General features: G+C 39.6%; 2 protein-coding genes across 2 annotated transcripts in view; both read right to left on the minus strand.

Annotated features, from left to right (window-relative positions):
• LOC117569550 (mucin-5AC) overlaps positions 1-17,764 on the minus strand; it is a 28,652-nt gene extending 10,888 nt beyond the window's left edge. The window contains exons 1-2 of the mRNA XM_034250761.2: positions 17,723-17,764; positions 16,958-17,260 (exon numbers count right to left, since the gene is read on the minus strand). Coding sequence (XP_034106652.1) covers positions 16,958-17,071 — 114 coding nt within the window. The 5' untranslated portion in view covers positions 17,072-17,260; positions 17,723-17,764. The remainder of the gene's footprint in view (positions 1-16,957; positions 17,261-17,722) is intronic.
• Positions 17,765-19,518: 1,754 nt separating this feature from the next.
• Positions 19,519-20,638, minus strand: LOC117570528 (arylalkylamine N-acetyltransferase-like 2). Its single transcript, XM_034252237.2, has 2 exons — positions 20,589-20,638; positions 19,519-20,531 (listed from the first exon to the last, which is right to left on the minus strand). Exon 2 carries the CDS (start codon positions 20,453-20,455, stop codon positions 19,802-19,804), a length of 654 nt encoding a protein of 217 aa, XP_034108128.1. The 5' UTR covers positions 20,456-20,531; positions 20,589-20,638; the 3' UTR covers positions 19,519-19,801.
• Positions 20,639-22,766: the final 2,128 nt, after the last annotated feature.

Genomic DNA, 22,766 nt, shown 5'->3' on the forward strand with positions numbered 1-22,766 from the left:
TATGTTTTTTCTCCATTTGAAATTGATCAGCATTGCGTTGACAGCTACAAATTGAATCATAATCTAAATAATTGCAAGCATAATTTTTTTACTGTTTGCAAAAATATGCAATTATTGAGGGGTTGCATTTTCGCCGAAGGTAAACGTAATTATTCAATTACTTATTTACACACAATGCAACACAGAAAAATGGCATGAATAATTCGCATGATTCGCATGAATTGGCTAAAAAATTAACTGAAATTACGCATACGCTGAATCTCCACACGATTTCACCAAAAATTTAATAAAATTTGTATGCATGAAATATTCATATTAACACTGTATACACAAATGGTTAAATTCTTTATTGGCTAAAGGAAATATAATAAATATTATTTTCGCATATATGTATGTACTATACATATATGAGAATTTTTGTGTGTAAAAATCAACAAAGCAACAAATACAATGAATGCGTTGCTGCCTAGACAAGATCTCAGCAGTTTGTTGACTCTTGTGCCTTTTGTTATTATTGTACTATATTTTTTTTTTGTTTTGTTGAGGGCGGAGAGAGAGAGAGAGAGAGAGAGAGAGATACAGAGGGGACCACTTAGCAAGTTGCAGTGCAAATAGTTCAGGTTCTTCAGTTTTGTTTGACTGTTTGCCTCGTTATTCTTTGTTTGCAGTTATGATGAAGACGACGACGACGGCAAAGCAAAGGCAAAGGCAAAGGGCGCGTTCTGCTGCAAAACGAGCCTGTTACAATTTAAACAAAAGAATAAGTGAAAACACTAAACAATTCCTAGGCACATACCCTGTAAAAAGAGGGTGTAAACCAATCGGGTATGTTCAGTAGTTTGATGCAATTGCGCTGCTATTAAAATGAAGAGTATCTTCACTGTCGATGCTGCTTCAACTCGGTTGCATTTATTTTTGATTTCTCTTGTATAATTTGGGCATTTGCATTTCCGTGCTTTACCCCTTTCTTCACTTGTTTTTAGTTTTTTTTTCTGTCTCTATTTGCGCTGCACTCAAGGACAAGTTGCGAGCGCGTTGCGCTTTGTGTTTGTGCTGCGAAGTCAAAAAAGGGGGACAGAGGACAATGGGCGCTTGCTAACTGCAGTCAGCGCCCATTTCAATCCCATTCCCATTTCCATTTGGCTTTGTCTTTGGGAATCAGGCCAAGAGTCGCGAACTAAAAACTGAATAAAAGAAGGAAACTTGTTGTCTATATGCTTGGACACTTGGCTAAGAGCATTGCTGTTGCATGTTGAATGAATGTACAAATTAAGACAAGATTATATGTATATTTTTATTTTCTTTTCATTTTATATTTTTTTGTTGGGCTAATCTAAATAGAGCCTGGCGAGCGTAATAAATAAATCCAACGTGCTGCGGTAAGTAAATAGCTTAATAAGCATTCGAGAGTTTTATGCTTGAATGCCAAATAAATAGCTTCCTACACGATTGTCGATTAATAATGGCTGAATTAAGCCAACATAATTGCGGGTGTATACGTATACGCAATATAGAGTGGGTCACGATAAGCGTGCTTTGCATTCACGAGTAGCAATAATTTTGATTGTGCTGTCTCCTCCCCAACGCACACACACACACACCCTCTGGCATAAGCTCGATTGGCTTCCAAAGGCACTTTTGTATATTCAAATTTTCAGCACACAGACAGACAGGTGAACAAGTGGCGCTTAAAAATCAAAAGTGCGCAGCATCCTTGTCACTAGATGCCACACAGAGATAGGCAAACGGAACGACGATAGACAGCGTCATCCCGACATGCCAGGGGAGTCTGCTGCCTCTGTGTTTTGGGTATTGAGTATTGGCTTTTTGCTATTCGGGGTTGAAGTTAAAGTTTGCCTGTCGAGTGCCGAACAGAGAGCAGAGCGAACACACCCACACACACTCACACACACACACACACCTGTATTAGCAATCCTTTTGATGTATTGTAATATTTTATGCATGCCAACGCTTTCTACTTATTTTTGGGCAACTCCCACCTCTGTGCTGTGTGGAGGCTGCGCTGCTGCTGCTGCTGTTGCTGCTGCTACTAAGTACACTTAACTGTGTCAAATGTCATGTCATTCGCAAAGATATACACATAGCTACACTTTTGCCTACATGCTGCTACATACAACACGCATGCAACACCTGTCGTTACATTGTCGCATTGCGTTCACTCGCGACGTCCCTGATTGCTGAGTGCTTCTTATGGCCATTAGGGCAAAATGTGGCCCAAAAAAAAAAGAAAAAATCAAATAAGAAACTTACAATCGAGTGTGATCGACGGTGAGATACCCGCAGTGTGGTATTATTCCTAAAATATACTAAATTAATGTACCACAAAAATACAATTTTCAGAAAAGATGTAGACCAAAAATAGTTTAGTTTTAGTTTCAATTTCCTGCTATTCGTTTTGTAAAAGCGAAAGTGAGCGTGACAAAAATCTAAAACAAACTTGATCTGTGTGATATCTTTTATAATATACTTTATAGTTTTGGAGATGCCTCTTTCTGCTGTTTATACATTTCCTGTAGGCACAAAATTAGAATACCCTTCTTCGCTATGGGTAGCGGGTATAAAAAGCGAAAATAAATGCGATGAAGAAAAACGTTGTAGCCAAGCCAAACGATGCCAGCGCGACATTGAGTGAATGTTACGTTCTGAATAAAATATACTATATACTTGTACTATATACAATATATAGTATAGTAGCATTCATTCGGTTATGTCTTCGTCCCCTTGGTTGCTAGCCAGCCAGTCAGGCAGTCAGTCAGGCAGCCACTTGAAGTGCTGTTTAAATTTAGAGCAGCGCCTGAATATTTCCGCTACTAATTGAAGGACGAGAGATGCTTCAATAAAATGAGAAGAGATGCCTTGGCATGGTAAGCGCCTTAAACTTTTTGAGCAGAGATCCTCAAATTGAAAGCTCGTTAACTGACAATTGATATTGGCATAGTCATTTCCCTTCCTTTCCCTTCCTCACTCACGAAACAGTCTGACATTTGATTACTTGGATGACATGGCGAATTCATGTGGAAACTACATATGAGCATAACTGAATTTTAATGCCAAATTTGATATCAATAAGCAAGCAAGTTTTACAGCACAAAAGTTTTCACGTTGCGTATGCGTAATTTTCGAGAGAGATGGGAGCAACACAACAAATGTTTCGGGGTGGAGGTGGCCGGAGGAGGAGGACTATCAAAACTGTAGCATTCACATTTATTTTAGTCAAACAATCAGGAATCAAGAGCTGCCAAAGCTGCTACAGCATTGGACGCTCAATTTGTTTGGAGCATCGTTGATAAACGGTACAACGACTCCGACAGTCGGACAAGGCACAAGGAAGCGAGTGACAAGCGGGGGGGGTGGCATGACAGCCTGATAGTCTCTCTGACAGTCAGGTGAAATGTTTGAGAGGGCGGCAGGAGGCTAGAGGAGGGAGAAAGGAAAGGAAGGGAAGGGAGCGTCAGATCTGACCCCAAATGATAAATAGCGCTGACGCTTCGAGAGAGAGAGAGAAAAATGTACAAAAATATCTATGTGTGAAATGAGCACATGGGTGGGCATCGTTGGTTGCCCAATAGAATGGGCGTGTCACGACTTATAAATAAAGCGACGCCCGCAAGCAGACACACACACACACAGAGAGACTTACAGGCGCTGCATTGTCCTTGGCGTGACCCCCTCTCCACATAGAGATAAGACTCAAGCAGAAGAGCGTAGCGCAGCGCAACGCAACGCAGCTCTAACTGTAACAGTTTGTGGCAACAATAGCGGCAGCCAGCAACAGTAACAGCAACAGCAAATGTGGCAACATTGTTGCCTGCGTCAAGCGTGCAGCATTGTGGACAAAGTGACGCCACATCGCTGTCGATGTCGACACCGAATCGTTGCTTCTTGTCCTTTTTCTTTTCCGCCTCTGTCTCTGTCTCCGTCTCCTTCGCCAGCCAGCATCTCCATCATCGTCTCCGCGTTCTCATGTAGCTGTCAACTGTCGCGCTTGCTACATGCATCCGAAAATTTATTAAAATTGAAGACAACTTGAATGTCATCCAGTCATCTAGTCATTCAGTCACCCAGTCGAGGCGCCTTTTGCATCCTTTTGGCATGCATTTGACATTTTTGCCAAATGCTTCTTAAAGTTTTCACTTCAAGTTCTTTGTACGCTTGGCTGCTAATGACTATTTATTATTTCGTTCGTCGTCTCTTTATTGAACTTTAGTTTATTTTGAAAACACAAAAGTTAACTTAACTCAAAGTGAAGAGCAATTAGCAATTTCAATTGTTTATGTGTTCTTCGTCTTATTGCATTTTCCTGCATCGATGTCAATTGTCTTGAAGTTTTCGCAGCGTTTGTGAAATAACAAGTAAGCATTTAAGCATTTGTTTAAAATGGGATTGAGTCTCTTAGCTAAAGTTAAATAAAAGAGGTGCTTCAGCTTTTTTCTTACTTCCAACTACATATTGAAATTCTTTGTATATACTTTTCTAGAGCTTTTAAGTGGATTACAATATATATAAGTTAAATAAAAGAGTTGTTTCTGCTTTTTCCTTGATTCTAACTGCACATTGAAATTTCTTTTATTTTTGTATCATTCATTTTTGCGCTGCATAGAAAGTATCTCGCAGTCAAATAGGTTAGTTTGTTGTAGTTAATTGTTTAATGTTTGAGGCATTTGTAAAATTATAAGAAAAATTATATTAAAATTAATTGTAGTTGTTATAGAATTCTTTTGAAGATCTCCAAAATAGCCTAAAAAGTAAGCAAGAATACTTTTTGTGACTTCAAAAATAGCTTATAACTCAAATAAGATAAATGCAGGAATTGCTTCTTTTTCGTTTCCTACTTCCCACAACATTCCTACAATTTTGTAGCATACTTTTTTGCGCTGCATAGAAGGTATCTCGCAGTCGTCGAAAGTAGCTAGTTGTTGTTGTGTTTATCGCATCGCATCGAGCTGTCTCGCTTCAACTGCTGATATTTGCCATATTAAGAGCGAAAGTGTCGCCAAAACACAATGGGAAATAAAGCGCTTAAGCAAGCAGTTTACGACAAGTAAGCAGCAAGTTTACTTGCCAGTTATCTTTTCATCTGTTGTGGCTTTCTACCACTAATTCGCAATTGGTCTCTTCCTCACTTTCTCTCTGTCTCTCGCTCTCTCTCTCTCTGTGTCTCTTTCTCTAGTTATTTGCGGTGGTCTGCGTTTGACATGCGTTTTAAGCCCAAGGATACTAACGTAATTTCGTGTGCATCCTCAAAGCCTTGCGCTACTTTCGAGCCAATGCTGAATAATGCACTCAACGCAAAGACGCAAAATATTAACAGTCGCACTTAAGCATATTGTACAAGTATAGTGTATATACAACACATATACATTTATATATATTATGTACATAAGTCATTTCGAATAGTACAATATTCTAAGCTGTTGCAAGTGCCTGTGTCTCTCTATCTAGAGATCTCTATCTGAGGGAAAAGGCCACAGTTGGCAGTGTGCGAATTTCTACGCTCTTTACTATTTTTTCATCTTATTTTGCAACCGGCTTAAGTGATTTACTCTAATAGTGTGCTGCATATATATGCGACTCTTTGTGTGTGTGTGTATGCGTGTGTGTGTGTGTGTGTATACATATATGCCGCAGTTATATTCAACTTGGTTGATGCTGCTGGTGAATTGCCAAGTCGTTGCAGATTCATCACAAGACGCTACGAATGCCAGCTGAAAAGAAATTAAATTGCTCTCTCTCTCTCTCTTTCACTTACTCGCTAGCCCTCTCTTACTCTTATTATCTCAGTTGAGACTGCAAAACGGTAAAAGAAACGCACAGCAATGCGCTGCCAGCAGCTGCTGCACCCAAGACAGAAACTGAGGCGCCACAGCAGCAACAGAAGCAGCAGCAGCAGCAGTGGAAGCCATTCGCCATTGCTGACGACAATTTGAAAGGCAGCAACAGCAGCAGCAACACATCTGAGACTCTGCTTTTGGTGTGAGAGGCAGTTAAAGTTTCTAATTGAAATTGAGAGAATGAGAGAGAGGGAGGGAGAGAGGGAGGGAGAGACGGACGGGAGCAGTTAAACTTGAACACTCACACAGGGAAGCCAACGAAAATGGCCGACCCAACATCAAATGCACCGACTGCGATTGTTACCGACACAAAGAAAATATCAGTAAAAATAACAAAACTAGAAACTAGAGCCACAAAGATACCTTATGAAAACATCATGAAATTCCATGCCAAATGAAATATATATTAATAGCAGGAAACTAAATGCAGCCAAAGCAATTAAGTTCTTCTTTAAAGTTGCTGTAAACCATTTAATATCTTAAGGTTTTTCAATTCCTCTGCTGTGCACAATAATTGAATAGTTTCTGTGCTCGCCACTGGAGCGAACTTTGTTGATACTTATCCGAACTTTGGCTCAATTAAATTGGCAACTGAAAAGTTTGAACAGCCACAAACACGACCATGTGTATGTGCTTAATATTGAAGTATCATCATCATGTCATTTATTGTGCGGTCTCTCTGCACACACACGACACACGGCACTCTATGGGAGTTTGCCTTTTATGGCAACGTTGACAAACTTTGATTGCGCATCCCGTGCTCCGTCGATTCGCTGTTCACCGTGCGACGGCAAAAATGTGCCGCGTGTGCTCAGCTCAGCCATGAGATAAAACTTGCACATGAATTGCCGGAGGAGTCGATTTCTAATTAAAAGCACAAAACTTTCGGCTACACGAATTTTTGGCCATTGATCGATATCAATATCAAAATCGTCGCAGTCGAAGGCTAACTTAACGGACAGCGGAATGATGATGTGAGCATTGAGATAAACCTGCAGGCCGTTAAGAAACAATTGCTGAGGCGCCGCATTTTGTATGGTTCAAAGTTCAAAAGCGACATAAAGACAGCAGCCGTTGCAGTAGTTAATTGAATATCTATGTTAAAGCTGTTCATACAGATTACTACACAGAACAGGAATCGACACTAACTGCAACCTTAATCAAATATTAACTGCAAGTTATCCTACTTTCAAATGAAACCTGCGTTAAAAAAGTGTAGCATACCTTTCAGGGCACTTAGCAAATAATTAAGTATACGACGCGTGACAGCACATACAGCAGTTACATTAAATTTACATTTTACTAAAGTAAACCGTGTGGTTTCATCCATTTTGAATATCTCGATATTAATTGAATAGCTATGTTAAAGCTCTTCTACATATAAGTTGTTAAATGTCATAAGGTTTTATCTGTGTTTATGCAAATGTTGATCTACTTTTAAGGTATTGTGTTGCTATTGCATTGGTTCTTAAAATAAACTGTTAGTTTTTCGTTTAAATGTTATACAATAAACCGTAGCATACTTTTCGGCGCAAATAATTAAGTATGCGACGCGTGTCAACGCATACATCAGTATAATTAAATTTACATTTTACTAAAGTAAGCCGTGTGGTTCAAAGTATAAAAGCAGGAGTTGCATTGCATGATGAATCGATTTCGAATAGCTTCGCTATTAATTAGATCTACAGACATATGTAAAACTTGTTTAATATATGAACAGTTAAATGGTTTAAACTATTACATTTGTTAACTGTCAACGGTTTGCTAATCTACTCTCGATTTGTAAAACAAAGCTTCGATTTAATTATATAAAATGTGTAGCATACTTTTCGAGGCATTATGATAATAATCAAGTATACGACACGTGACAACGCATACAGCAGTTAAATTAAATTTGCATTTTGCCAAACAAAACTTAACAACTCTAAAATTGTAAATTGCACAGTAAGCAAGGATATCTAAAAGATCTCTAAACTTGGTGAAATAAAAAACAATTATCATAATCATTGAGTGTTACTTTAAGTATGTGTTAGATGCTTATCATTATACCCGATATGAGCGTGAGATTACAGGGTGCAGAAAGAGAGCCAAAGCCGAAGCCGAAAAGAAAAGTTGTTAAAGTTGTGTCACATTTAATTAACATGAATCACTGGTTTTATTTTTCGAGGGGGGTTAAGGGCTTTTTGATATGTGTTGTGCCTGCGGCTGAATGTGAGTGTGTGTGTGTGTGTGTGCGAGGGTGTGTGTGTGAGTGTGTGCTTGGTTGATGGGATAAGTATTTCATTTGCTGCAAATGCCGCACATCTGTAATTTGTTGAGGCAGAGTTGGGCAATAAACTTTAAAATTTCATGCCCACGAATCATTAAACTTAAACGAGCACTAAATTAACAATTAATGCACATGGGTGCGTGTGTGTATGCCTGAGTGTGTGTGTGTGTGTGTGGGTGGGTGTATGTTTTATGGCTGAACATACACAAATTACTTAATGACATTCTTTATTGTTCAATTATTAAGCAGAGAGGACATGGGCAACATAAAAAGTTTAACACGCATTAGAGCCCAATTGCTGCCAGTTGCCATTTTTGGCCAGCGTGTTTTCGGTCATTCGGTTGTTGTTGTTGTTGTTGTTGTTTGCGTGCTGTATGAGCTTGGCTTAATCAGGCAGGCAACGGCCAGCAACACCAACAACAACTGCTGACTGCTGACTGCCTCGATTAATGGGCAAACATTAGTTATCAATGATGCCCAAGTGAACGATAATGTTTCAACGCCAGCATCGCCCAACAGCCGCTCATCAACAGCAGAAACAGCATCATTAACATTATTATCATCATCATCATCAGCATTGCATCAATGGTTGTTGCCATCGACAACCACACACACACACACACACACATACAGAGAGATGGGGAGAAAAGAGCAGCCTCATTACAGCTGCTACGCCTATGCTCATTATCGTCAGCCGGATTCATTCTATGCGCTGAACTTTGACCGACGTCTCAAATGTCCGCAAATTAATTTGCCTTCATTGCTCTACCAGCTGCTGTTTTCATATTTTTTGTTCGTTTCATCCTATTATGATTGTTGTTGTTGCCCATTGTTTTCCACTGTCTGCGGCTGGCCCCCAAGTAATTAGAAAAGCGAATAGCACACACAACATTCCATCATCCAAATAATATTCTACTGCTATTCTTCGAGCTTTTCTCAAAAAAGAAATACACACAAATTTGTGTATGTGTGTGAGTGTTTGTAAAAATATTTAATTTCCTTGTATTTTCACATAAATTGTTATCAATTCGACAAGTGAACTATTTTGAATATTTGCGCAATAAATTGTGAGAGCTCAACTAGAATTGTTTTAAATTTACTAAAAATATTAATACTAGTTCGGTTTGCTGACTTCATTCATTTATTTAAATGCTGCAAATACTTGCATATTTTTGTAAGCTTTGAGAGTCAATTATATTTTTGCACTCTAGCAGAAATGTTGGAAAAATGTTAAAGATGTGTGAAATATGTTTAGAGGGACAACATTTATTTTCTTGTCATTGGGAATACACAAAGTTTGAAAGGAATTTATTTTGTTGTTCAAATAATTCGTAGTTATATTTGTGCTTTTTACTATTATAATATAAAGCTAGATCAATCTGCTGCTTAATTTAAAATTATTCTTATTTGTATTTTTTACTTTCTAAAAATTAAACCTTCATCAATCTACAATTTGAAAATAACTTAGTTTACGACATTTCATCACGCAGTAAACGAGTCTTTACCAAAATTCCAACATTCATTATTTGAAAATACAGTTTCAAATTTGCATATAGAGAAAGTTGCAGTTGAAAACTTGCTAGCTTATAATTCTATGAAGTATTGTAAAATGTTCATAGTTACTTTTGTTTGCTCAAAATAAAAATGCGCAAAGTTTTGTGGCACTTGCAAGCTATAATTTCTGTTCTATTTCATACTTGCTTTTGCAAATACTATGAATTGAAAGGGCAGAAAGGGCTTCCTTTTAAAATAGAACTAAAATTTAAGTTTTACTGCGACTGTTTAATAATTAACCATTAGGTAGGGTTAACTGCATATTTATTTCACTATTATTATTCGTAAATTGAAATGAAGTTGAAAGGGCAGCAACAACTGCTTTTTAACTAGAACTAAAATTGAAATGCGCAGAGTTGAAAATGGTAATCGGTGTGAGCTTAAAGCACTTCTTAAAATGCGCCTCGCCATGTATCGTTGTCGATAGTTTCAAGCGGCACGTGCTGCACAAAGCTGCTGCTGCTTCAGTTGCTGCTGCTGGAGATGCTGACTTTTATAATTTGCTGCCAAATTGAAGCGAGACGCTTTGTTTGTGCATAACGAGGCGTGCGGCGCGTTAAACAAAGCACCCGGACCGAAAGGCGCCAGCAGTGCCAAAATGGGAAAAGGACTCGCTCTGTGTGTGTGTGTGTAAAAGATGAGGGAAGGGAAAGGGAATGTAGAGGGCATTTGCTTTGTGCCAGCTCGTTCGCTTTGCAAAACAGAGAGAGAGAGGGAGCGAGCGCAGACGAAGTGGAAAGTGGGAAATGGGAGGGAAATCAACCAACTGCGACTGCGATTGCTACTGCGACTGCGACTGAGACGGCGACACCCGCATACGCATATAGTACGCAATGCACAATGCAGCACAATGTTGCAAGGCGCGCTAAGGGACTCCCGAATCGGGTCAAAGGAGACAAGGACGAGCGCAATTGAGTTGATTACCGCTTGCCAGGACAAAGACAAAGACAAAACTGCATTGCTGCTGCTGCTGCAAGTCGATTGAATGCTCCATAAAATAAATGGCCTGACAATTATCTGGCAATAAATATAGTAAATAGATGCGCTGACATCTGTCTACTGAGAATACTATAATACATATGTATGTACATATGCTGCACAATCTCAGCTCAATCTAAGTGCAAATCTTAAGCATGAGCAGAGAAGCCTCAAGCAACTGAACTATACAAATGAAATTTATGCCACCTGAAAAACATATTTGCACGAGTTCGCTTCAAGCAACTCGACTGAAGTCATAACTTGGTTCAATATATTTGAGAAGCTGTTATTTAGAATTTTATTAACTTATTTTAATGCAATTCCGATGAATTTATTGGAAGAGTTGTTAATTTTAAGTACAATGTTATTGAATTATTTTGAACTAATTCTTATGAAGTTTTAAAGAGATTAAATATATTGGAGATACTTCTATGTAAACATTAATTAATTCACTTATTATTAAGCAATTTCATTATACTTAGAAACAGCTTCAATATTCGCTGAAGCTGTAAACAGCTTAAATATATTGGTAGCGATGTAAATGTAAAATTTAATTAAATTATTTTTTCTACAGTCGAGTGTGCTCGACTGTGAGATACCTGCTACTCATTTTGAATAAAAGCTAAATAGTGCGGTATTCATTTTAAAATATGCCAAATTAATAGATGGTAAAATTATTAAAAATATACTAACGTATAATTTAGGTATATTGATATAGTACTACATTCAAATTATACCATATAGTGCAAAAAAAAAAAAAACAGATTGTCAGCCTAAGCAACTAAGATCCGCAGTTCACTTAAACTTTAAGAATTAGATAATTATTTTGAAGCAATTTCACTGAAGTTACAAGTAGATCTAAAACATTGATGACTATTATTAAAAATTATTTTATTTAAATTTAATAAACTAGCTTTTTACTGTCAGTGCGATAACTGAAGCTAGTCACATATTCACTAAAGCGAATAGTTGTCTACATATGTATGTTCATAAAAGATTAATTACACGCTATTAAGACATATAATACCTACTTGAAACAACTCGAAACTGTTGAGAATTAGTTTTAATTTGAAAATAACTTGTTCATATATATACATATATGTATGTATATCAATTACTATATAATTCCTCCTTAGCTTTGTTTTAATACTTTTTAAATTGACAGCACTTCAACTATATTTTGTAATTTCGCCATATGAAAAAGTGCACTTCATAGCTCATCAATGTAATGTAATGGCATTTCTTTTAGATTTTTTCAGCTGAAGGTTGCTCAGCTTGAACACACGTTGCAACTCGATTGTTGGATTACAATGTAATTGGGGGAAAGCTATTTAGATGATGGCGATGATGATGATGAGTGAGTTCTGAAGGTGATTTGCATGGCACGCAAGCCATGCGATGAAGGCCTCCTCTAGTTTTTTGCCAGTTGAATATTTGATCTTTGCATCGTGGAAGGTCTGCGTCACATTGCCTGCCACATGCAGCACACAGCACATTCCATGCGATTTCCGTTTCCGCTTTTGCCATACTCTTCTCTTTCGCTCTCTCTCTCTCTCTCTCTATGTGTTGTTGTTGTTTTTGCCTTTCATTCTTTTTGCCAAGCTGGGCGCGAAGTAATTGGCTGCGAAAATGCTGCCATAAATCAAAGCGATAATTATGTGGGCGACTGCGTACCGCCAGTTGCCAGTTTCCAGTTGCCACTTGCCACTTGCCATACGAGAGCGAGAGGTGGCACGTTGCAGGCTCACTTTGATTGCCATACGCTCGATTCTTTCTTCTTTTTTTTTTTTTTTTGTTGTTGTTGGTTGGAGCCATAAATTATGATTTGATGTGCGAAATAGTTGCAGCTGGCTCAAGGTCGAATTCTTTGGTTTTTCAACTGCCAGTTTTTTGGATTTTTCTTCATTTTCTCTTTCATTTTTATACCCGGTACCGCATAGAGAAGAAGGGCATTATAACTTTGTGCCTACGGGCAATGCGTGTAACAGGCAGGAGGCATTTTTGACCCTATATTGTATATATATTCTTGATCAGCCGAGACGAAATAGATATGTCCGTCTGTCTGTTCGTTCGTATGAGCAACTAGATCTTAGAGACTATAATAGATAGAGATACGATGGCACTTGTAATGCTTGCACGCAGATAGAGTTTGTTTTAAATTTTTGCCCGGCCCCCCCAAATTGAAAATGTCGAATAAAAAACTAAATTTTGAGCCGTGATTTTTTGGTACATGCAATATTAACTGCGGTATTTATGTATTTAGTGCCGATCTTATTTAATAAATACATGTATGTGTTAAAAATCGCCTACTTACTACGGGTCTTAGTTTTGCACACAATGGTATATTTTGCATGTAGTAGTATATCAATATACCAAATACTATATATTACGAGTCTCAATTGCTTTGGCTGACAGTCTGGCATATTTTGCACTCTATGGTATATTTTGAATGTAACACAGTATAAATATACCAAAATATAACCTTGGGTATATTATCAGTATTTTTGTGGTATATTAATTTGGTATATTTTACAATTATTATTGAACAGCTTTGCTTTTATTCAAAATGCGTAGCGGGTATCTCACAGTGGTGTACACTCGACAGTAGTTTTTTTACTTTTGTTTTTTTTTTTACTTTTATATTGTGTTTTGTCCGTGTGTCTCTCTACCATGTGCTGTGCTGTGCTGGCCTTCGCCTGGGCGAGGCGTCCTTGGTGTGTGTGTTTTAGTAAAAACTGAAACTGAAAGTGAAAGTGGAGCAGCCAGTGGCTCTTTTGGCAATGACTATGTGTTTGCCAGCTGGGGAGTAAGAGGAGGAGGTGGAGGAGGTGGAGGAGATGAAGTAGGTGGGCAACTGCTATGATTAATTGCATGTTGTTGCGGCGACCACATCGTAAATTGCTTTCAGTCGTGTCACCCGCACGTGGATGCCATGAATAAAATGAAAAGCATTTGCCAACGGGCATCTATGTTAGGTGGATGCAGACACCAGACAGCAGACAGCAACCGGCAGACATAGTATTTGTAGATGTTGTTTTCCCTCTCTCTGTCTCTCTCTCTCGTTCTTTCTCGCTCTGCTAATGTTGCATTATTAATGCATCTGCAACTAGCTTGCCGCATGCCCCCAAAAACTAGGCAACATTTTTGTCTTAAGCCAGAATGGAAACCAAGCCAAGCCAAGCCCAGGCAACCAACGAACCAAAAAGCAAAATGACCAACACAAAAAAGCAAAGCAGCAGCAGCAACCACAGCACCACAGCAATGTGAATGAATGTAGTATAAACATGGCAGTCTACTCTACTATAAGAACGAGGGTTGCTTGGCAACTAGCTATATTTATTTTAAATAATTCACAAACTTTGTAAAAAAGATATTCAACTCAAGAAAACTGCATAGCAAATACTCACATTAATTTCTATGGTAATTTGAAAATTAGAAAAATTATATATTTTGCTAGAAAGTATGTAAATTTACATTACAACTTTCTAGCAAAAATAGTATACTCACATATTAAACAGCATTGAAATTTCATTTAAATATGCATGTATTTACTTTGCAATTTATTGGCAAAAGTATTTTTGAACTCTTTTTAATCTAAGTAAACTTGAATCTATTCCTGTCGAGAACAAAAATGTATTGTTGATTGAATTAGAGCAACTGCTGGAACTGCCCCGAGTGCAAAAAAAGGTATGTGTGTAAGTGCGTAATGCTGTAGAGGCAACTCCTGCGGCGACTATGGCTCTCGCTACGGGTAAAAGCAATCACGATAATAAGCATAAATAAAAAGCCCAACAAAAAATTACACGACCATAAAAAAAGGGCAAATGCCAAAAGGCTGTGCGACGGGGCAACGGGCAGAGGGGAAAGGGGAAACAGTGCGGCAAGGGAATAGCAAACTGATGAGCGGGGTGAGCGGAGGAGAGGCAACGGCGACGTCGACGGCGGCGGCAACGACGGCGATACATATAAAATGGCACCGCAAGGCAAACCCAGCTAGTCCTTTAGGCTCCGGCAACATGAAGGAACCACAACAACAGCAATAGCAACAACAACAGCAACAACAACAATAAGTCTACAACACGGGGGAATGAGAACACAAATAAGTTTTGTAGTGGCTTGCAACCGCTGAACAACGTCGTAAAAACTTATTTAATTTGTGATTTATATGAATAAAATTTTCTAGTAAATTCCCAGAAATTATTCATTTCGCAGCGTGCTTACGGGCGGGTGGACAGCAACAGCAACAACAACCACAGCAGCAGCAACAACAACCACAGCAGCAGCAGTAGCGGGAACAACAGCAACAACAAGAGGTTGAGCAAAACAAACGGAAGAAAAATGGCACTGGTAGACGGTTGATGGGACGGACGGATCGGGACGGGTCCAGTTGAAAGGATAAACTCTCGCAGCAAGCAAAACAAGTCAACCAGGCAAGGATCTGGCATTTAGACTGGGCGAATTGCTTTGGCAGACGACACAGCAATGGAAACAGCGACGGAGATGGCGACGTATTGACGCCGCTTTAGCTGCCCCCACAAACGAGAACGAAAAACGAGCAGAAGAAAAAACTTTTTGGCTTGGCTAGCCAAGAGTTCACGTTTTTGATTTACTTCCAAAACACACACACACATACACACACACACAAACAGAGAGCGAGAGAGACACACAAAGAGAGTCAGAGTCAGAGAAAGAGTCGCCAGTTTGCGCATATAAATTGGGCAATTCGAAGTGCTGCCAGCAGCAGAGCAGCACCATCAAGAACATCATCATCATCGTCATCGTTGGTGGCCTACGCCCACCGGACACAGGACGGAGGACACTGGACACACACACACACACACACACACCCAACATTGGCGCCAGCCATGAAAAACAATTTTTGCTGGTGAGTAACGCTTAAATCGCTCTATTCACTGACCCCGAAACCAGTCCATCACTCGCCATCAAGAACTTTCACAAATACTCAACGCAAAACGACAAGCAAAAAAAAAAAAACGAAAATGAACGAAAAAAAAAGTATTAAAACTGTTCCAGTTCCAAGGACATTTGATTGGTAGCATCGTCGTGGCATAGAATATTCGTGTCACAACTAAATCTAGACTCGTCTAGAATATGCTTTCTGCAAAGGTTCCCCAAGCTGTTGTTGCTTCCCTTTGTCTCCGCTTCTCTCTCGGGTTTATTACACAAAACAGCAAAAAGGGCCTGTCATTGGGCTTGTCAGTGTCATTGCCATTTGCTGAGGGGGGGATGAGCATATTACATGTTAAGTTTCCGAGACGCTCTTCGATATGTGTTCCCAATTTCATTAATTGACAGCTACATTAATGTGAGAGCTTTACACCAAGTTTATTGGGTAAGTTTCCAAAATGCGTAACATAAACATACATATTATAACACATATATGTTACATATGTATGTTTCTCATAAGACAAAATATTTTACTTAACTTTCAACTTTTACTTTTTGTTTGAAACATGCTTTTATAAACTAGTTAAAGTTTCAATTTATTTTATATCATTATTTGAAAAGCTTTGTTCAATATTATCTGAGACTTAAGGTATTTCGTTTATTTTTTGTAGACAACTAGCCATCTAAGAAAAAAAAGAAAATTAAAAAACTGTTGAGGTTGGCGCTTAAAATCAAATTGCATTTAATACTCTTTTTTTGTAAGATTGTTCTATAAATTATTTTATATCATTTGAAAAGCTTTTCGTTAATTTTTATAGACAACAAAAAGTTGAACAAAAGGAATGAAGAAAGAAAATACTGTTGAGGTTGGCGACTAAAACCAAACTGTATTTAATACTTTTTTTGTAAGATTCTTTTATAAATCATTTAAAATTTATTTTAGATTATTGTTTGAAAAGCTTTGGTTTTTATTATCTAAGACTTTAAGACTTTAGTCGAAGAAAAAGAAGAAAAATAAATGAAAAAACTGTTGAGGTTGGCCCGCCAAGCCAAACTGCATTTCCTCTCTTGAGAGCACTTAATTTAGCAATTCCTCTTTGTGCGACATTCTTCAACGCTTCACTGACAAACGCTCTCCGTATTTACTTCACTATCGATGTCGATGACTTTGCGCGAAATAAAGTAATCGCGATTGTTATTGCGATTGTGTTTGTGTTGTTAGAGTTTAACGGATAGCGCTGAATGTGGCCACGAGCCAAGAGTTGAGCTCGTGCCCGCGGCATGCGGACGGAATGTGTGGCATGTGTAGCAATGTTCCTGAGGCATGCCCCCGCGGCAAAAAGAGTAAAGGGCAAACCGAGAACAACAACATCGACGACCACAATGCGCCACTTACCGCACGTGCATCGCAGCGGAGACCAAAGCTGGCGATGCATAGGCCCAACAGGGGCAACATCCAGAGCCGGCTGTAGTTGACAGCGGTACGTCTTTGTTGCACCTCTCGCAGCATTATCAGTTTATTTCCTTCTTCTTTTTGTAGTTGTTTTTGTATTTCTCTCTCGTTTTTTACCGAATTTTTATTTGGTTTTTTGTATGGTTTTGTGTTTGTTTTCGGTGTAATTCTTTTTCGTATTTTTTTTGTATTTTTTATTTTGCGAGTTTGTGGTTGGCGTTTATTGTGAATTGCCAGCGATTTGCACTACAAAAAACAACAAAAACAGTTCTGATAAACGAGGACGAATTTCAATGAAATGAATGAATGGATTCCAATCTGGATTCCCGAGTTTTTCTTTGCTGGGTTTTCACTTGCTGCCGTTGTTGTCGTCGCTGTTGTTGTTGGTGTTGTTGTTGCTACTCAGTGGAGTTAGATGGTTTTTTGTGCCTTGTCGAATTGCCGGCGCCCATGCGGCTTGTTTACTTTCACTGAAACGAACACACACACACACAAACACTCTGTAACACACACACACACACACAGACACACAGACAGGCAGTGGAGGAATAACAAAACTGGCGCCATGTATTTCGCAATTGCGAGAAGAGCACAAAAGCCAACGGAATCAGCAGAAGCAGCAGTAGCAACAACACCAGCGACTTCAGTGAACAGCAACAGCAACAGCAGCAGCAGCAGCTAATGAAGCCACTGTTTAACGAAACGAACCGAACGCGCACGCGGCACGAATTGTTCTGGCGTCTCGGCGGCGATGGCAGCTGCTTTTGAATGGCGCCAGTGACAACGTTACGAGGATTTGCGGCGAAAGCGAAAGCTTTGCGGCAAATTCGCCACTTACAGTGCAGCATACGGACGAGCGCAAGCGAGACAAAGTGCACACAAGCTCAGTGTGTGTGCGAGTGTGCCAGGCGAACGAACGAGGCGAAGAAGCAATAACGAAACGAACGAACGAAGCGAACAGACGAGACGAGACGAGACGAGGCGACTGACAGAGCTAGAATGTGATTGCGAGTGGAAGCGAGAGCGAGATAGACAGACAAAGGGCCTGGCGTGCCATGAAGTTTATAAAATGTACGTGACTGTGGCTCGCTTAGCGCTTGAAGTGTGTGTTAAGCTTTGCTGCCCGCTCTTCTTGTCGCTGTCGCTGTTGTAGTTGTTGTTGTTGTTGGTGCCATTGCTGCTACTGCTGGTACTGCTACTGCTTCCGTCTCTCGCCACACCCCTCTGCAGCCAACAAGCACTGCCTATGCATTTGGCACAAAATGCTCAAGGACACACTCATACACACGCACACAGACAGCGGCAGAGACACCGACACACACACACACACACGCACACTCTCGAAAGTTAATGCTTTTATTGTGCAGCATTTCTTTAGTTTTAGTTGATTTGTTTGGACACTTTCGGTTAGTTCTTTTCGCCCATTCGCCTGACCTTGGACAAACCCCTAGCGTATTGCCCTCCCTCTCTACCCTCTCAGGAGTCCATCAAACTTTGCTCCAATTACAACCATTTTCGATGGACAATGGTCGCCACTTAAACTTCACGCGCTCGATTTCACTTCCACAAGCTTCACTGGCATAATCCCTACCCCATGATGGCCCCATCCGAGTCGCATTGGCACTTTTAGTGCCACAGCCACAGCTACAGCTACAACTACAACTACAGTCACAGCCAGTGCCACTTCCTTCCTGCCACGTCGCTCTGATGGTAGTTCACTTTGCGGATTACATTTGTCGCTGCCCCCATGACACAAGGAATACATTATCCTAATCAGTGCACACAGCACAGCTCAGCATAAATAGCCAAATATGCGAGCGAGACTGCGATGCAAATATTCAGAGCAAAAGAGACGAAGAGAAGAAAGTGAAACGTGGTATTTAGCTATTAACTACATCACTACATTGACAGCTTTTCAAAATTCATTTTCGTGTTTAATTATTCAACAAAAAAAGTAATTTTAAATATATTCTTCGAAATATCTACTGCATAAGCATTCATTCATTTAATGATTTTGAAAATCATAGCATACTTTTCAACGCAGCTTATTGAAGGCTTCTGTTTTTCTTTCTAGCTTACTTATTGCTTAACATTACTCTCAAGAAGTTTTTTTTTTTTTATATATGTTCAATTGATATTCGCAATAAAACTTCATGTCACATCAGTAAACTAAGTATTGTATTCTTCAACAAGATTTATAATATTTTTTGGGTTTTTTTTTTATACATCTCTTCTTTAGCGGACAACTCTATTACACCAACATCCCTCTTGGACTCTTTTCTCATTCGTTACTTCTTTTAACCGGACTGGAATATTAACCAACCAAATTCTTTCTTGGCCGTGAAATAATAAAAGGAGCCGGCACATTTGTGATAGTATTTTAAAAGGAATTTAATATATTTATTTAAAAAGAGTGGTGTACTTACATTTTTTAAATGTTGATGGTACTTTTTAAACGAAATAATTATCCGTAGTACGTTATAAACGACTTGCAAGTTTGAAGTCGAAATTTCATATTGAAATATACATATATTTAGCTTATAAAAAGATGAAATAATGACTCCAAGTATCCATAATAAGTTAAAATCCAATTGTCATTTTATTTAGAGTTGATCGTAAGTTGTAAATGCATATTGAAATATCCATAAATTCAGTCAAGAGTAACATGTGTAAGTATTATTAATCACATTATCACTCGTGTAATAACTAATCAGTTTTACTAATAGCTGCGATAAGCTGATAACACACTTTATCGATAACAGGTGTATGTATGGAAATGTGACCACGTTACAATCGCAGCACGTAGGTTTTCACTTGGTCGTGTGGGGCAGGCGGCTTGATGAGTTGCACACCCGCGGCATCCACGTAACTGCTGTAGGGCAGTGTGTTGAGCAATTGAAAGTTCAGACGCTCCATGAGACGTGCCGAGTAGATGCTGGTGCAGTCGGTGGTCAGCACCGGATAACCGAGTTCGCGTCCACGGCTGCCCAGGGCAGACACGATTCGCTCACCGATACGACGGCCACGCAGCGTTGCGTCGACGCCCAGAGCATGCAGATGCAATGCCTTGGGCACGTTAAAGCGCTGGAAAACGTTCGCATCGCGTTCAACAATCGCCAGGAAGCCCAAAATGCGACCCCATTTGGTGCCCGTCAGGCGTGCTGCCTCTTCGAACAGATGCTCGGCCTCGTCCGGCATCTTGGGACCGGCAACGGCGGCGCCAACAATACGTTCGCCACACAATGCCATCAGGCAGGTGCCATGCGGCACATTGGACAACAGGAAGGCCTCGTCTTCGGCGTCAGGTTCCGGGGGCGGGCAGCCGATAGTTAGCGGCTCTTCCCGATAATAATGCACATGCAGAAACTGCATGAGACGCTCGCTGTCTTCGGCGGTGACAACTTTGAACTCAACATCGTCAAACGGTAAAATAGAACTCATCACAAAAACGTATTGCTTATTCGACTTTCACAGCTGATCGCGAAAATGCACAGACTACAGCTTAGTGTGGCCAAATCTTTAAAATTCAATTAGCGTAACACAAGTGAGAAATCGAAATACTAAAAATACTTACATTCATTTTTGTATTATCGATAGGCAATTAAAAATATCGACAAGCAAAAACGATACTAATTATGAAGGGATTGTCGTTACATTTTAAATGTTAACAAAAAATACTATCAAGAATTGCAATTCGTAGACGTTCTTTGTAAAAACAATTTTAAATTTGTGGTGGTTCTATAAGTGCTTAAAGGGAAGGAATTCAACTGCTACCTTCAATTTCAACACAGTAATTTAATTTGAGAATACGTAGTCTGCATGTGTGTGTGGGCGAATTGGTATGCGTCTAATAAGCATGAAATGTGGAAGAGAATAAAGCCGATAGAGGCGGCTGGGAGCGGAGGGGGGATTTATGTGCGGGAATGCAATTTCAAACGTTGCCAGGATACAGGGAAAACAATTGGAAATCTTTGCGCTTGCCTCATCTTTCGCAATGTGTAACTAATATCAGAATAATTAGTGAACCGTGTCTAATGCCCGACTCAATTAGATGCACATGTGCATGCGGATTTCAAAAAAGGAGCCCGAGTCATGGCAATGCGGTTGTTACGCAGCCGCCTCCAAAATCAGCAGCTTACACACACCCACATTCCTCTGACATTTGATATTATTTTATGTACATACGTAATTAGCACATTCTGTGCAATTGGAATTTCATTTAATGCTCAACCTTTTGCATGTCGAAGTCGAAACCTATTTTGTGCAAATTACATGGCGCGCTCTTCATGGACATCATTAATTTAATGAGGAATCACGCATACGTGTCGTATACGTAACTGTAACAAGTTGATCAAGTGAATCAATCTTACAGTTACGGCTTTGTATTGCAGCTGCTTATAATTTGAATTGCACATAATTTTCTTCAATGTTCTATACAATTACAAGTTTATTTACATTAATATTTATACATCGACTGTCGATCTTTAATTAACACTAACTACAGGGTATCTTTGCCGTCAAGTAGGGATCCCTAAGTTGCATTAATTCATTGTTAGATGGTCAAATTATTAGGCTGGCCAAATCTATGAGTAATTCAATATGTTATGTATAGAATTACCCTGATTGCAAATCCACCTGTTGTATTATTCAATCGCTGTCGACTTTTCTGCTGGCATCGCCACAACATCCACAAACCAGCATCGATTCGAGCTTTGCCATTCGCCCCAGCGATGTGGTTGCTTTGATAAAGTGGCCGCCGCAGTGGCAGAGAACCGCAACGGCAGCTGGCAACAGACCGCAGACGATTTGGAATCATGCAGATGCGTATTGCCGTGTGTGGTTGCCTGGTTGACTAGTTTTGCGGTGAGGTTGTTGCCTGCCTGCCATGCTGCCATGCTGCCAGGCTGGCACGCTGTGTGCCATGCTGTGTGCTACGTCGCTGCCAAGGTAACTGGGAGATTATTCATTGCGCATACGCCGCGTCTGCCCCGCTAATTAGGCGCAAGTGTTGTCGATAATGAAGTGGCGCACAGTGCTCCGTTAAAGCGCATTGTGCGCCCAGCTACAACTTTAGATGGGGACCAAAAGAAAGAGAGAGATGGAGAGACAGAGAGAGTGTAATATGGGCTGGAGATTCCCTTTGTACGCCCGTCGACGGGTGACATATGCCCGGACCCTGTTTAAGCTGTGAAGCACGTCACCAGACGTGGCATGCATTCCACGGACAGACGAACAGACGCACAGACGGACAACCGTGTGCGATATCTGCTCTTGGCTGTGCGCGTGCTCCATTGTCCTGCCTGCTAAATGCCAGCCAACTAACTTACTTTTCTATTTTATGTTTTCGTTTTTTGTTTTCGATGTACGCCAAAGACAAACAAGCGGCTCGAGCAAAAGTTGCAAAATGAAGCAAGCTTTGCTCTAGCTCTGGGCAAACGTGTCGCGGGTGAACAGCCGAAAAAAAACACTTGCTACAATTTACTATGGGACAGAGATTACATTTATATGATAATTTCTTGTCTCTTCTATGGTTTCGAAGAGAAACGATCCTTAGATGATTACAATAATCGTCAAGGTTCATCTTAATATTTTATTTTCATTAGCGAATATATAATCCTTAAATATATAACATTTCTTTTAAGTCAAAGTAACCGAAAAACTGTAAGGAAATATCTAAATTATTTGAAAGTCCTAAATTTTATTTTTCTTAAATGAAGAACGAATTCATATCAGTATAATAAAGAAGAAATTT

Source organism: Drosophila albomicans, chromosome X (genome assembly GCF_009650485.2).
Source record: "Drosophila albomicans strain 15112-1751.03 chromosome X, ASM965048v2, whole genome shotgun sequence".
In the NCBI taxonomy this organism is placed as follows: domain Eukaryota; kingdom Metazoa; phylum Arthropoda; class Insecta; order Diptera; family Drosophilidae; genus Drosophila; species Drosophila albomicans.

Coding starts and splice junctions, on each gene's coding strand:
- LOC117570528 (XM_034252237.2), bottom strand. CDS start 20,455: ATGAGTTCTATTTTACCGTTTGACGATGTTGAGTTCAAAGTTGTCACC.